This window comes from Pogona vitticeps, chromosome 1 (assembly GCF_051106095.1).
Source record: "Pogona vitticeps strain Pit_001003342236 chromosome 1, PviZW2.1, whole genome shotgun sequence".
In the NCBI taxonomy this organism is placed as follows: Eukaryota; Metazoa; Chordata; class Lepidosauria; order Squamata; family Agamidae; genus Pogona; species Pogona vitticeps.
In genome coordinates, this window is record NC_135783.1 from 78059523 (window position 1) to 78076439 (window position 16917).

General features: G+C 37.8%; 1 protein-coding gene across 2 annotated transcripts in view; it reads right to left on the bottom strand.

The window, feature by feature from the left end:
• Positions 1–16917, bottom strand: part of AIG1 (androgen induced 1) — a 118791-nt gene that overhangs the window by 75407 nt on the left and 26467 nt on the right. For both annotated transcript variants that reach the window (XR_012085682.2, XM_020813466.3), the window contains exon 2: positions 16573–16728. Coding sequence is in view for 1 of the 2 variants with exons in the window: in XM_020813466.3 (XP_020669125.3) it covers positions 16573–16728 (156 nt within the window). In the remaining variant the exon portion in view is untranslated. The remainder of the gene's footprint in view (positions 1–16572; positions 16729–16917) is intronic.

Here is a 16917-nt window from a genome sequence, read left to right on the forward strand (position 1 = left end):
CCAAAATGCTGGGTTAAAAACAAAATACCAAAAGATTAAAATATAATTTCAGTATTAAAAACTAAGTCATTTCATGTGGATCTTCTGATGAGGTAATTAAAACTGTCATATTGTTTCTGTTGGATCCCCACCCCGTAAAATACTGATGTGTCTCAAACATATGCTCTGTTGTTTTTTAATCTATTTTAGTATTGATTTTATTTACTGTTTTAAATATAACACTTGTTTAATTTATAAAAAAATATTTATATATCTATTGGGTTTAGCCTTTAAATAGTCTTTTTTTATTATGTAAGGAGCCTTGGGTTCTTTTAAGGAAAAAGGTGGGGTAAATATATTTTAAACAAATAAATACCGTATTTTTCGCTCCATAAGACACCTTTCCATAAGACGCACCAATTTTTTAGGACAAGAAAATAGGAAAATATAATCTGTTTTCTTCGCTCCATAAGACGCACAGACTTTCCACCCCCCTGTTTTGTGGGGGAAAAGTGTGTGTTATGGTGCAAAAAATACGGTAAATAAGAAACTCTGTCCAAAAAGGTAAAAAAACTGAGAGAAGATTTTTGTTTGTTTGTTTGTTTGTTTACTTCTACAAGAATAAAAAGACCAAGACTGGCTCTTCTCCCAGGAAGCACAAGTCCTAACCTCTTCATTTTTGTTAGGAACAGCATTTGAGAAAAATATTTTTGTGCATGAAATCTTGGTATATTGCATTAGAAATCTTCAGTTTTCCATAAAATACAAGGTGTTATGTGCATAATGCAAGTTTTATGTTGCAAAACCCTTTTCTGAATATTGTGTGGGGGGGGGGAGCCAGAATGCAAGGAAGGCAGATACACTCACACAATCTTGCCCAGTGGTGAGAGTAACTTTAGAAATTTCTTATTCATGTCTGAAAGAATCAAATAAGTGAAGTTTTAGATATCTAGCACTGATATTAAAGTAATAAATAAAATTACTATATAGGTCACCTTTAAAGTAAGGATTACTTGCTGTTTTTCCCAACATAAGATTCTTGCTTCATGCAGCAACATGTTTACAATAAAGGCTATTAATACCTCCTCCCAGGAAATTATGTCTGTAGCACTCAATTGGTGAAATTAACTGCTTTGCAAAGGAATCTGAAGAAAGGTCAAGCATTGCATTGATCCTAAATAAATGCAGCATTAATACTCTGCATATGATTATGGAATTGCCATCAAATACATCAATGCCAAAGTCAAATGCTTGCCAACTGAGGCCAGAAACAAATATTAGAGAGCCCCTAATCAGAGCTGAAAGCATGCTAATTTTCTAGAGAGGTAGCAGTCGTCCTGTGATTAGACTTCAGAGGACTCCCAGGTTTAAATCCTGAAGATCAATCACCAAATAAAGCTAGCTAATCTGCACAACCCTGGCAGTGAAGAAAGATTGTGCTATGATACTGAGACCCTTGAGTTAGTTAAGAACGACCCTTTTCGATTCACAGCCTATCTTTAACATCTGTTCTCGGCCTTATTTTCCTGGAAAACAGTAAATCCAAGAGAATATGGATAATCTGAATCTATTAGGTAAAAACAAAAAAAGAGAAATTACTGTACTTAGCTGGAAGCAAACAAGAAGGAAACTAGCATTATCAACAAAAGAAATGAATTGCTAGAAACCCTGAAGTTTACCAACATGTTAAAATCATGTTATTTCCATCTTTCTAAATACAGCAAGTTAAAAAGTAGGTTAAGTAAAGGTAAAGCTTCCCCTTGACATTTAGTCCAGTTGTGTCCAACTCTAGGGTGCGGTGCTCATCCCCATTTCCAAGCCACAGAGCCAGCGTTTGTCCGAAGACAATTTCCGTGTTCATGTGGCCAGCGCAACCTTCCCACCAAGGTGGTACCTATTTATCTATAGTACTCACATTTTTACATGCTTTTGAACTGCTAGGTTGTCAGGAACTGGGACAAGCGACAGGAGCTCACTCCGTCGCATGGATTTGATCTTATGACTGCAGGTCTTCTAACCTTGCAGCACAGAGGCTTCTGCATTTTAACCCACAGCACCATCAAATACCTTGTGTGTTTTTCCAGTATTTTTTCAAGTGATACCCAAAGCTCATTTTGCAGTCAAATAAAATACATGTTTAATAACACTGATGCTAACATACCGTCAGGTTGATATTGACTTATGTCAGCCCCTTCCAGGCTTTTTTAAAGACAGAAGTGATTTACCATTCCCTTTTTCAGGGGATACTCCGGGACTGTGCAGCTTGCCTAAGGCCACCCAGGCTGGCACTTCTCCCAGGAAGCACAAGTCCTAACGTCTTCCACTCAAATCACTGAGCTATCAAGCCAGCTTAACTTGAGAGTAAATCCTGGTGAGTTTTCTGTAACCTTTATGAAACAATCAATGCACTTTATTATTTTTTTTCCATAAATATTTTTATTATTTTTTCCTGCTTTTCTATCCATTGTAACCAGAAAGATACCATTATGGGTAGCTCCATTAAAAGTGTTCTCTGACCAGGCAAGAACAATTCAAGAGATAAATGAGAGATATGCCAAGATATTATATAGTGATTTTAATTTAAAGAACAAAGATGAATTGGCAGAAGAACAAGGTATTATCTTAGATTGGTGCTCGATAAACTTGTTGAAATCCATCAGTGCACTTTAATGCACATGTGCATGCACCTTTTATGGAGAAAGTTCCAAGCCCAGAGAGTCCTTGTAGTTGCAATTCCTGTTGCAAAAGGATTGTATGGCAAGAAATGTGTATGTAACTATGGGGAGAGTTGCCATCTGTGAGACTAGACAATACTGAACTAGATGCCCAAACGGGTTTTGAGGCAGGTTTACACAATGCCTATATTGCATTCATGTTCAGCTTCTTTCCAAAATCATCAGGATAGCAAAACTGGTTTGGAAAAAATAATTTTCAGGTATAATAAATTGGTTAATACATGGAATGGGCAATCAACTGCATGAGAGAAAATGTAAGCAACTGGATATCACACTTTCATTTACAATCATCAAAAGGCATGAATTTGACCCAACTCTGGGAGGCAGTGGAAGACAGGAGGGCCTGGCATGCTCTGGTCCATGGGGTCACAAAGAGTTGGACATGACTTAATGACTAAGCAACAACAACAACAAAAGGCAAAGACTTGTTTTTGATAAAGTACCTTGTCTTAGCTATACAAAAGAACCTGGATTGTCTATACAATTAAGCTGTTTTGTCAATTCATATTCATTTTATAGTGATACAGAGTCCAAAATATATTTGGTCATACAGGTAGGTGGAATATGTCCTCAGGAAAATAAATTGAGACAGACAAGATCTCATGCACTCAAATTGCAAAAAGCTCTCTATCTCTCTTTCTTGTGCCAGCAATGGCACTGCCATTATATTTTCCCTCCCTTCTAGATTGTGTTGACATGCAACTCTATGGAAGCCTGGCCAAAAGAGAAAAATCATAAACATATCCTGTTGTCCCACAGCAACACATTCTGCTGGAACATGTCAAGGTAAATTTCTCAAATGTAACTGCCATATAAAATGTATGAATCAGGAAAGTAACCTTCAGAGTGCTGTGTTTCACAGGCCTGTTTCTAATGGAGGATACTGAGATGAGCTGAACCATAACAGAGTGGATCCAACAGAGCTGGCAAGCACATGAAGTATCTTGTGAAGCAAAGAAATCTTATGGACTTTGCCAGTGAGGGTAAAAGTGAAAAAGAGAGAGGAAGTTCCATCTGTCTCCTAATCAATGTCAGCCAATGAATGGAAATGGTTCAGCAAAATTGGTAGCAACCATCTGGTGCTCCAGGTGGCAAGAAGTCTTTAACAAAAGCCCAAAATACAGGTAGGCCTGGGGTAAAAAAAAAAAAAAAAACATGCATTAGAGAACAATTCTAGTTTTAGCTAATTTCCACTGTAGAAAAGCCAGGCATTATCCTTGATGCTATCATGAAAAATATTTCTTTTCTTTAACACCCCTATCTTTCTTTATTTCAGAGAAATCAGATTGGTATTTACCCTTTCTAACTGTGTAGAATGTTACCATGTCACACAAAAAGAGGAACACCTATAGGAGAAAGGAGGAGACTAATCCATCAGGCTTCTCTAGAATGCAGCCCTCTCCACAAAAATAATACAGTGGTGCCTCGCATAACGTTTTTAATTGGTTCCAAAAAAAAAAACCTTATGCGAAAAAAACTTTATGCGAAACACCATTTCCCATAGGAATGCATTGGAAACCGGTTAATCCGTTCCAATAGGCACGGATTGGCGTCCTTAAGCGAAAAAACCCATAGGAAACATTGTTAAACGATACAATGTTTCCTCCATTGGAATGTATTGAAGCTGACTCAATACATTTCAATGGCTTTGCGAAGTCAATGTTTGCAAATTTAAGTGTGTCATGAAAGGGTCAAAAATGGTTTTAAATGCTTGGATTAGCTTCTGCACCCTCTAAAACGGATGCAAAAGTTACTTTGGCTTTGATCTGACTTTTCGTTAATTTATGCTGAATTTTCCCCCCCAACTTTTGACAGCTGTCAAAATCTGACAGCTCCATTGTTTCCTATGGGGGAGAAAAAAATTCACAAAAAATTAACGAAAAGTCAGATCAACGCCAAATTAAGTATGCACACATTTTAGAAGGTGCACTAACGATTCCAAGCATTTAAAACCGTTTTTCAACATGTTAAGACACTTTTGTAATTGAAAAAATGAACATCGTTAAGTGAAGCAGGGGACCTAAAACCAAAAACGTTAAGCGAAGCATGGTCCCAAAATCGCTATGTGAAAATCGCCCATAGGGAAAAACGTTATACGAAGCACAATCTGACTCTGAAAAAATAAACGTTAAGCGAAAAAAACGTTAAACGAAGCAAACGTTATGCGAGGCACCACTGTATATAAAAGTCTAGCATACAACTGATGTGATTACTGGGGATCAAATTGCTGTCAAAACAGTCCCCAACAGATGCACCCATTCAATTCATAGAATCATAGAATAATAAGGCCATCAAGTTCAACCTCCTGCTCAAAACAGGAATCCAAATCAAATCAAATCTGACAGATGGTTGTTTAAATTTTTTCTTGAATTATTCCAGCATTTGAGTGTGCTCACCACCTCCTAGGGTAATTGGTTCCACTGCCATACTGCTCTAATAGTTAAGAGGTTTTTGTTGAACTCAGAAAGAAACTGTAAACTAATGAATATGGGTATTAAGAGCTCCATTTTACTCCTCTTGCAGTCTTTTAAGCAGTCCCCACAAGACTGTTATAATTCACCAAAGTTTTTACAGATTTCATAGCCTGTCCCATATATATGTTATACAAAAAGGGGAACACAGAAAAAAGAAAGATGCTAATCCACCAGGCTTCTCTGGAAGAATCCCCAAAACAACAATTAAAGGTCTAGCATGTGTGATGTGGTAATATCCTACACAGTTGGAAATGGGAGAAACTAATCTTACTTTTCTAAAATAAAAACAAGACTCAAATGATCGTTGACCTGATTGTATTTATCATTTCTTCAATTTTGGTTTGAATATATTTACCATAAGCCTCTTTGTGATGACTTGCCTTCTTATAAACAAATAAATAGCAACAAGGCAAATATATACTTTTTTTAAAAAATGACACCCATTATGTTTCACAGCTTTATTTGCAGGATATAGTAAGGAACTGCTCATGAAACAAAGTTGTTTTTTTAATGACATAAAAGTTTATATAATCATAATCAGCCACCCTCTAAAATGCGTGAAAATGCTGCCTTGTGAATGTGCATAATACATGAGGTTGTGACATAACTGTAAAGTCATGCAAAATTAAAATATGAATTGCTGCATACCCTGTGAGTATGTTGTAATAACTAGAAGTAAAAGAGAGTTATATAGCAGACTGAGATCTACAATCAGTGCCCCTGCCCCTTGTCACTCACTCTCTATGAATGGTACCACAATTTCCAAACAAGCCATGAGAACAATTTATAAGAGTAGAGTCAGTAATTTCTAACTGAGATTCATAGCAGCATGAATAGCACTATGAATAGCATCAAATACACATACATTTTTTTCCCTACAATGAAGAAATATTTCCTTTTCCAGTTCTACTTTAAAGTTTCATAAAACAACATGTCAAGCTGTTATCTTACTTCAGAAATTGTAGAAGCACACATCCAAAGAAAGGGAAAGAATTTTGAGCAACAGTGTTCCACAAGAAAAGTTGATGAATTTGGTGAGTTGGTGAGGAGAATGGCTGTAATCTGATCTTTTCTGCCATAAATTTATGTGGAAATGACCACTTTCATATTAATGAAAGCTTCAATCTTTGTACCTGGAAGCAACCCAGCCCACCCCCTTTGTGAACTCTGTGAAACTTCTGAGTGGACATGCAGGATTACGGCTTGACTGGGTACTGTACATGCTTTTAACATTAACCCTTTCAGTACTCATCGTTATTTTCTTCCTTGTTTGCATTGCAGGATTGTTTGGGAGACATAATCCAACCAAGGGCTACCAGGGGTTTAATTTGGAATCTACATTCTTGACTTGTGTTTGCAGCTTGCTTTTTGTAATTCTTCTTTAAGAAACAGGCCTGGCATGGACATCTGCCATGTCTGGGGCTTTCATATATCTTTCCTGCACTATCAAAAATATATTGGTGCACAGCCTGGTGAAGACAGGTATATATGAAAAGCTAGTTGCTTTTTTTTAGGGGTCTAAGAAAGGTACCACCTGTCCTTTTGTATTGTCTTGTGTAAAGGTCACATAGTTTTATTTGTTTGCTACATTCAACAAATGAGACATTTAGTCAATTTGCAATGTGTGCTAGTGACGGGGCCAGGGAGTTGCCCTTTCCCCTGCTGCAGACTGACTCTAGCTTTATTAAGGCTGAGCAAAGGCTGTAGATAAAAGGAGGGCAGGGGAAGGAAAGAATGAGTGGGAGGCAAGCCAAGAATTTTATCCCTCTGGGACAGGGCAATAGGTCTACAAGGGGGTGCTGATAAGTATTGAGCCTTTCCCAGAAAAAATTGAGCTTGGAAGCTATAAATTGCAGGGTGTATTGGCCACTTTGTCTGTATTCAATAGTGCAAAATTCAACTACCTATGATTTTAACTTATCTTTCATGTTCAGGTCCAAAGTGAACATGGCAGCACCTTCAGAAAAGTTCAACGTGGAAGAGCATAGGACCATAATCAAGTTCCTGTTTCTCCAAGGGAAAGGTGCAAAGCAGATCCACGATGAAATGTCACAAACTATGGGTGACAATGGCCCTTCATATGCAACAATTAAATGCTGGATTGTCAGTTTTAAAATTGGCCATTTTGGTGTTGAAAGTGAGAAACCCAGTAGAAGGCCTGTTTCTGTCTCTGTGCCTGCAAATGTGAAAGCCATCCAGGACACGATCATGGAGGGCCGCCGAATATCAGCCAAAAGTATTGCTGTATATCTGAGAATATCACGTGGTGCCATTATCCACAATGACTTGGAAATGAGAAAGCTAGCAGCAAAGTGGATCCCCAAACTTTTGACAACTGAACCAAAGAGGAAACGTGCGGAGTCATTGGTGGCTGCTTTGGAACATTTTGCAAGAAATGAGTCAGACTTCCTGGGAAAACTGGTAACTAGTGATGAGACATGGATCTACTGTTATGATCCTGAGACAGAGGAACAGTCTAAGGAATGGAGGCACAGTCGTTCCTCCAAGCCAAAGAAGTTCCAAGTGCAAAGGTCGGTGCAGAAGCAAATGGCAACAGTTTTTTTGGGATAAGAAGGGAGTTCTGCTGGTGGACTACCTCCAACAGGGTTCAACCATCAATACAAAATATTACTGTGCTTTATTGACGAATTTGAGGCAAAACATCAAGGAAAACGCCGAGGAAAGCTCTCCAAAGGTGTCATCCTGTTGCATGACATGCCTCATCACACACTGCAGGTGAAACCATGGCAAAACTGACCTCCTTAGCCTTTCAAGTGATGCTCCATCCACCCTGTTCTCCTGACCTGGCTCCTTCTGACTATTATCTGTTCCCCAAACTCAAAAAACACCTAAAGGGAGAATGATTTGGGAGTGTTCTGGAGGTAACTGATGCTGCAAATGAGTGGTTACACCAACAGTTGGAAGAATTTTATTTGCAGGGACTTCAGAAGCTGCAGGACAGATGTCGCAAGTGCACTGACTTCCTAGGGGAATATGTAGAATAGTGTGGCAGTTACAGCTTCCTAGCTCAAATTTTTCTGGGAAAGGCTCAATACTTATCAGCGCCCCCTTGTATTTCTTCTTCAGGGCTTCCCTTGCTTCCCTTTTCTTCTTCTCCTGGATTGTTGTGTGCGGCTGATTTATACTCCCATGCTATAAAAACCCTTTCATTATTACCCTTACTCCAGAATGAAGGTAGTTTGGCAGTTACTCTAGACTGAATGAGTACCTGAATGAGAAGTAGTTGAGTGGTTATGCTGTGAGTATAGTACATAAGAAGGCCCCCTTTTCAAAACAGAGAAGAGTAATTTGATTCCCCTTCCAGAATGTTTCCAACTAGAGAGCTCCTTACACTACTGATGAGAAGGGATGTAGGCTATTTGGCCTTTTTAAGAATTCGTACAGATGATTTTTTTTTGAGAAAAAAAAAAGAAAGATGAAGTGGAGGAAAAACAAGGGAGCATTCAAAGAGATGGATGACCTTATTTAAAGCCTGACTAAAATTCAGTGAATGAGGCACAGTAAAAGACCTAGCTGTAGCACTGAGGAACTGTGAACATGGTAAAACATTTTCAAAGAAAGGCCTCTTCAGAAACCAATGGCGCATACTATTGGAGAGATGCTGTGTATGGTACAATGTAGGACATTGTTTCGGAAGCACTTTGAATCACCTTGGACCACCTTCTTCATGGCAGCAAATTCTAAACATGTAAAATGGATCTTTCAGAAGCTTTTATTCGGTCGCAATCTAACGCCTGATTTTCTTCTCAGACTGGTAATTAATCTGCCATTTAGCTCTTTGGAAAGTACGTAAGCTGCAATTTCAAGATTTCTATTTCTTTTACCTTTACTTCTTTATCAGACTGCTGTAATACGGGGATATGTGGTGCACTGTTGAATAGTGTCCAGGAGCCACCATTACTGCAAAATGCCAGGTTCAACCACCTTTACTATCTTCATATTTATTTCTAAACTGAATTTAAGATGATAGGCTTGATCAAGAAAGCCGTAAACAGACTGGGGATAAAATGCATTAAAAGTCTTCGCCCTTCCATATGAACCTGCCTACAATTAGAGATCTTCAGTTGATACCCTACTGCATGTCTTGCCACCCTTAGTTGGCTGTTTCTGTAGCAGCACCTCACTCACTGAACAAACGCCCAGAGGGAAGGCAGACTGGCCTTATTCTTGCAAAGTTTTCTACAATCATTAAAAACTGAATTCTTTTTTCAGGCCCTTAAAAATGGGTTTTCTGTCTGTTTTTAAAAAATATATATTTTATTTCCTTTTTGTTTCTGTGTCGTGATTTCAATGCACATAGCTTTGGGAGCCTTATTTTTTTAAAAAAAAAATAGCTGGCAACATCCCCCACCCAATAGTTAATTGCAACATTTTGATTTTTAAAAAACATAAGGGTTCAGTTTACAAAATCCTAGCTGTGTTATGAGCTAATATAGCTCATACTGTTGCTAATCTACATTTTCTTGTTCTGACCAGATCAGTTCAAGGAGGTACATACTATGGAATTTTGCCTTTTAAAATAATTGAACTGAAAGAACAGAACAAACTTTTAAAAAACACTGCCTTCTTAAACTATGATATTATTTGATGACTTACCTTGTATCCTATTATTGTTTTATAGCATTCTAAATACCATTTGCTACGACGCTGTGCTACTAAGGCTTCCGGCAAAAATAAACCGAACTGAATTATAACAGCAAGCATTGAGAACAAGGTATTGAACTACCATAAAATAATAATAAGGAAGCTCCAGGGGTTATTTTTCTACTGTTTATTAGATGTTGGCAAATTGCTGAATTCCCCATGCTTGTTCTGAAATTAGTATGGTAGCTATGTTGCATATATTATTCTGAGATAAGATGAAAATATTTTCCCCAATTGTGCATTACTGTTTGAGCTAAGAAGTGAGGTAACAGAAAAAGCTATAGTCTGATGTCAGAATACAGAAATCTAAAAATACTTCGGTCAGAATAATTCTCAAAAGTAACATGATTGTTGCCACAGTTCCATGCAACACTCCAGCAATTTAGATGGATACGGCAACTGGCATTTTTTCAGCATTTCCACTTTGGTTTTAATTAGAATCCTAATAAACATAAACGGCGTTCCCTAGTAACGCTGGCCACGTGACAATGGAAACTGTCTTTGGACAAGCGCTGGCTCTACGGCTTGAAAAACGGGATGAACACCGCCCCCTAGAGTCGGACACGACTGGACTAAAAATGTCAAGGGGAATCTTTACCTTTACCTAATAAACATGTTATTCACACCTGTTTATTTTTCTATTTGGGGATTTCCCATTGTGTCTGCTGTGTGTAACAAAGAAATCCAGCTGGAAAGAGCCACTGTGAGGACTCAAACTGAGACAAATAAAAACAGTAATACTCATTTCTACAGAGCCAATGCTTTCTCAGGAACTGATTACTTTATGCAGACACATTACTGGAAGACAATTTTTCTGTAACACCTGAGAAAAGTGGAATATATTTCCTTAGCAGAACCCGGAAGTGCTAAATAGAATGAGCCTAAATTATGTGTCAGATTTCTGTGAAGACAGCTATCCCACTGGATTTCTTACATTCTTCTTGAGAGAACTAAATTATCACTGTCACTTTTGAGTTTATACCCTGCTAATTTTAGTTCTAGTTAGTTTTTTCCCTCAATTCCTGTCCTATCTGCCTGCCCACCACTCCCTAAACTGTTTGGAAAAGTTGTCCAGAGACTTAAGGCAGTGGTGTGCAACCTGCAGTCTAAAAGTTACATGAGGATTGTGGCCCAATTTAAAAACCTCTCTGAAAGTGGCTTCTGCAACAAGAAGATCAGGTTGCCAGTCTGTAACTGTGATTCTTCAAGTGGTTATCTGTGAATTTACACAATTGGGTTTTGTGCTTGCATGGCAGCCTGGTCAAAATATTCCAGAGTACACAGCTGAAGACTAAAAGGTTTCTCTATTATTCCATTATGCTTTCTGTATGCTTCAGGCTGCCAGCAGCTTTCCTTAACTTCCCTTCCAAAATCATGGAAAGAGATGTGGCAAACAGAGGGAAGGAAGGTAGGTTGTGTGAATTCATAGATGGCCACTTAAAGAACCACAGTTACAAGTAAGCGATCTGTTCTTCTTCTGTGTGATCTTTGTGAATGACACAACTGAGTGACTTGCCAGCTCAAATATTGTAGGAGGGTTGACATGCAAATGAAGATCACTGCAGTGCAGAAGATAACACTGCCCGGCTGGAAGAAGTGTCATTTTTTGCTCATAGGTTCAGCCTGTAGTGTTTGACAAAGGTGGCAGGTTGGGATCACGTAGTCATTTTACAAATGTCCCAAATCTGAATTCCTTTTAAAAAAACTGCTGTCGAAGTACTGAAAATTCTAATTGAACTACCCTTGACTGCAGATGGTATGTATGTATGTATGTATGTATGTATGTATGTATGTATGTATGTATGTATGTATGTATGTATGTATGTATGTATGTATGTATGTATGCATGTAATTAATTAATTAATTAATTAATTAATTAATTAATCAATTAATTAATTAATTTGTAGCCCACCCATTTAGTCAATCGACTACTCTGGGCAGCTAACAGCATATAAAATAAATCATTTAAACTATGGTACAAATAATATATCAATAGACAAAGACTCAAGGTGAGAGAACAAAATAAATCAAGAGGTGGCTGGGTGGTACAATATTGACTTAGAAAAATGGCAAGGGCTGTGGTCTAGAAACTATAAGATGACAATGGCAACATCTTATAAAGAGAATCTCTACAAAATGTTTTATAGATAGCATTTACCTTCTGATAGATTGGTTAAGATGTATTCTAACAGGTCAAGTAAATGTTGGAAATGTCATAAAAAACTGGAACCTATTATCACCTCTGGTGGACTTGTGATAAAGCAAAAAATTTTTGGAACAAAATACATACATGGCTTGTTAAAATAATCAAAAAGCATGTAGATTTTAGGCCAGAGCTCTTTCTGTTAGGTATAATACCAGAAAGTGTTGATAGACAAAATGTATATTTAATACTGCATATTCTAACAGTGTCGAGGATTATTTATGCACAGTACTGGAAAAATGAAGGAACACCTACAGATCAAGAAATAATTAAAAAGATATTGGATTGCGCTGAAATGGACAGACTAACACTGAAAATCAAAGGAAAAGAAGATACAAAATATTATCAAACATGGGACTTATTCTATCAATGGTTAGAAGGATGTTGTATAGATTAGGAGGGTAATGTGTGTAGCAGTTGTTTTACAAATGATTATAAGCTGTACCCTGGTGACACGATGTTAAATCAATATGGTTGGATTTATATAATAAAAAGAAAAAATAAAATAAATAAAAAAGAGGTGGCTGGAGGTGGCTCATAATGAGGGACTTTGCCACATCATAAGCCAATTTGATTGCAGATACCATCCAATTTGACAAATGTTGAACAGAAACAGTTTGATCTATTCCAGGACCATGGTAACAAACAAAAAGCCTGACCATTTTCCTAAATTCTTTTGTCCTACCATGTTTACCTGAAAATAGGACAGGGTCTTATATTAATTTTTGCTCCAAAAATGCATTAGAGCTTATTTTCAGGGGATGTTTTATTTTATAGTCATGTCATCTTCTTCTAGTTGCTGCACAATGGTGGAGGGCAGGGTTTCACTTAATTGGGGCTTATTTTTGGGATAGGGCTTATATTATGAGCATCCTGAAAAATCATACTAGGGCTTATTTTCAGGTTAGCTGTTATGTTCAGGAAAACAGGGTAGAAAAGTAGAAACCAGGTGATCTTTTAATGTCAAGGAAGTGCATAGTTCTTTCCAGTGATAACTGAAGAGAAGAAAAGAACTTTGGGAAAAATAATAGGTTGTGAGGAGTGAAAACTGGAGATTTAGATGAGAAGTCCATGTCAAGATATAAACTTAGAGGCTGGCTGCATGGACAATTAGCCTGTTGTTTGGAACACTGTAGGGATGGGCTGGTGCACTCTTATAGATGGCAATAAAATGTTCTCTGCTAGAACATCCCCCACACCCTCAAAGTGCTCCTACCTACATCTTTATGGCCCCTGTCAAGGGGTTTCTACTTTTTTTTATATACAGGTCAGATTGCTCTTGTTTGGATTGGTTCCAGCATGTATGATTGCTGGAACCAATCCTAAACAGGTGTTCCAGTTTGAATTTGCCAGTATCATGAAGTGGCTTAATAAGTGAGTCACTTCAGGATATTGGCAAATTAATCACTTCCCCAGTTCAGCACAGGGCAGGGGAAGTGAAAAAAACATATTTTTGACTCCACATAGGCTATCACTGATGTGCTTAATCAGTTATTGTTAAAAGTCTTTGCTTCCTGTTAAAGAGCAGGCAAAGAAACTGCTGCAGCGAAATGGCAGGAGCCATTTCCATGTTATTGGTCGAGCTTGATTAGATAATTCACACTAGCTTGCCTTACTACTCCAAAATGGTCCACATTAGCTTGTTCCCTGACGCTAACATAGCCACACCTTTATCTGGATGAATCTGTAAGAGTGAGAAATAAGACAGAAGGGCATAAATCTTGCCTGTTCTCCTAGCTGAAGTTACAGCAACTAAAAATGCTGCCTTGGAAGTAAGAATCTGAAGTCTGTGTTCATCAAAGACTGAAAGAGTAGTTTCTTCAGAGAAAGAAGAGAGAGAGAGCTGAATAATTCGTTCTGGAGAAAGAATAAGCCTTTTCTTACCACTGTCCCTTTTGACATTGAAGTGGTAAAGAAACCATGCCTGAAGAGGTCTCATTCTGAATCGGGAGTGTCTGACAAACATTGTGGTTGAGGGCATCAGTCCAAAATGTTTTCGAATCACATGTGCTGATTAAAAAACAATGACCAGTCATGATCTGTGTTGTGAGAATGATCTTGAGAATTCTTTCCTGTAGAAGCTATGATCTTGCCATCACAGAATTTAGAGTAGTACCTTTGTATTTCATATCAAAGATGACTTCTTGAGATTTACATGGAGGCCGATACTGGATAACAGGTTGAATGTAATGCAATGTTTCTCTCCAAGGTGCTTCGTGACTCAGAAATCAGGAGCCAGTTGTCTATACACAGAAAGATGGTAATCCATCTGAATCTGAGGTATGCTGGAGTCATGCATTTCATAAAAATTTGTGGAGTCGCAGATAGGCCAGAAAGAAGATCTTGTTTCCAAGCGTGAAATGAAGGAAACATTGATGATCTTGCCTGATGGTTATGTGAAAATAAGCATTCATCAAGTCTACTATGGGGAACCAATCTCCTTCCTCAGCAATGAAAGGATAGTAGAGTCACCATGCAAAACTTCTTTGCTACTATATATTTGTTGTCTGCATAAATATCCATGATAGGACGTAATCCTTCATGCCTAAAGCTGCTGAAGATTAAAATCTATGTCCTAACATATCTAGTCTACGTCCTTCTTTATTATTGGGTGTTGAAAGCAGGCGGCCTCTAAATCTAATTTGAGAGGCTTCAGCTATGATTGCATTAAGCATAGAATGCTTGACAAGAGAGGTACGAGTAACCCTCCTCTTTAACTCTTTAGAGATTTTCTGTTCCATAAGATATCAGAAGAGCAAAGGAAGGCTTAAGCCAAAATTACATAACCAAATCACTTAGAGCTGCTGAACTGAGCAAGACTATTAGTTTTGTTTTGTTTTTAACCTGAGTGAAAATTAGCCCAGCTACTGGCAGGTGTTTGAACTTGAATCTGTAACAACTTTGCCATCCTTAAAATGTGGCCCTTGTTGAGAATGGCTGGTCCAGAATATTTTCTCTGAGCTGTGTTTGTGCAGCAGATAGAAAGAGACTGAGGAGAAGCCATTGGCAGCTTGGAGCTTGCACAGAGCATAATGGAGGAGGAGAAAACAGTGTGCTCTGAAACATTCCAACCAAGCATTTACACAGGCAGAAAACCCAATTATGTGATTCTCAAAGACCACAAAAAATAATTTTTCCTTCTGCAAGTGGAAGCAGTCCATGTAAGTGAGAAGTGGGGAGAGAAAGTGGTGGTAGAAAAGAAACGTGGGGTTTTGATCCTGGCACCCATTTCCATCTTGCCCACCATAGGCATGCAATTCCTGACTGTGGGAATGCAACCTTTGACAGAAAACAAGAGGTTGCCTATTCCTAATTTAAGGTGAAATGTAACCAATATATTGATAACTATTCATTTCATTTCTTCTTTTCAGCACAATGAGAAAAGGCAAATAAATCTCGAATAGGCACATAGCATAAATGATGGACAGATAAGGAACAATGTATGAAAGCCCAGGCCACATAATACAATGATGTTATTGGTGGGGTTTTTCAATTAACCTAGATGTTAGGGGCTTCAAAAGCTCATCTCACATTGGAGCCAGGCTTTTATGAACCGCTGAAGTTTTCTCTGAGCCTTGCCAGGTAGAACCTTACCACTGTCTCCAGCTGTTCATCCTACAAGGTGGTTATTCACTGCCATGAAACATGCTTTAGCAATCTTCACAGGTGGGCAACTACAACATACTGTGCATGCAGCTGCCTTTGAAAACTCTTCAGAAACTTCAATTCGTTCAACTTCTACTTTTACAGCAGCCCAGTGAAGCAAGAGTGAGCTGACAGAATCGTCGTATAACAGCTGTCATGGAAGGACCAGTTTCTCATTCGGAATATCAGTGTTAGCTTTTAGGATACTAAATAGTCTTGCTGCAGATTAATTCATGGAATGGCTCCTCCCACAGGAATCCTTAACAAAGTGAGCTAATTTGAGTGGACATTGCTCCTAACTCAGCTGTTACTGAATCACTTTGGGGAATGACAAATTGATATCCTGAGAGCATGGTGGCTTCTTATGTTCTTTTGCTATTATGTTTTCTGTGACAAATGTCTGCACTTAAATTGATTTTGATGTCATTTTATGTTGATTTAATTGTTTTTAATTGTTACTTTTATATGATCTTGTGAGTTGCCTTAAGTGCTCTCTGGAGGCATGTTTAATGGAACATAAACAACATCAAGTGAATGAGAGAAATTATGCATTTAAGTTTAGAACTGCTATTTCCTTTTCCATTTTATAGACACACACATACATGTGTACACACAATATATTTAAGTGTTATACTTTAAAAAATGTAATACTTAAAAAAGATAAATGACATAAACCTAACAGGTAAATTACATAAAAGTTAAATGTACAGAACAAAAGAACGAAAGAATTAGAAGTTTTCCTTCTTTAAATAATCATTGCATCCATTTTGTTAAATAAAAAAAACCTTTTATTTCCTGGTAAACTGAAAACAATGCAGAAGTTATATTGACCAAACTGGAAGGAATTTTTATTACTTAGCATGATACTTACAACACCAATTGGGAAAGCTAAGACAGCCATCATCCAGTCACGGAGAGAAATGAGTTTTCTTAGCTGCCTTTCTTGTTCTTGATTGTCGTTTCCTTTAGTCAGAAGGCTGGACAGGTCAGTCAACACACAGATTCCAAAAAAGACTGCTTGAATAACCTGCATAAAATAAAATAAAATAAAAATCTGGAAGGATATAATGTGTCACAAATTCCACATGCTTCAGCGTGCTACAAGTGAAATCCAAGTTTCCATTCTGACCATGGAGTATAATGTCAGAGGGCCACTATTGATGCTAGCACAACGTACCATTTCTAATGTAAAGTAAACCAAACAGAGTTGTTTTTT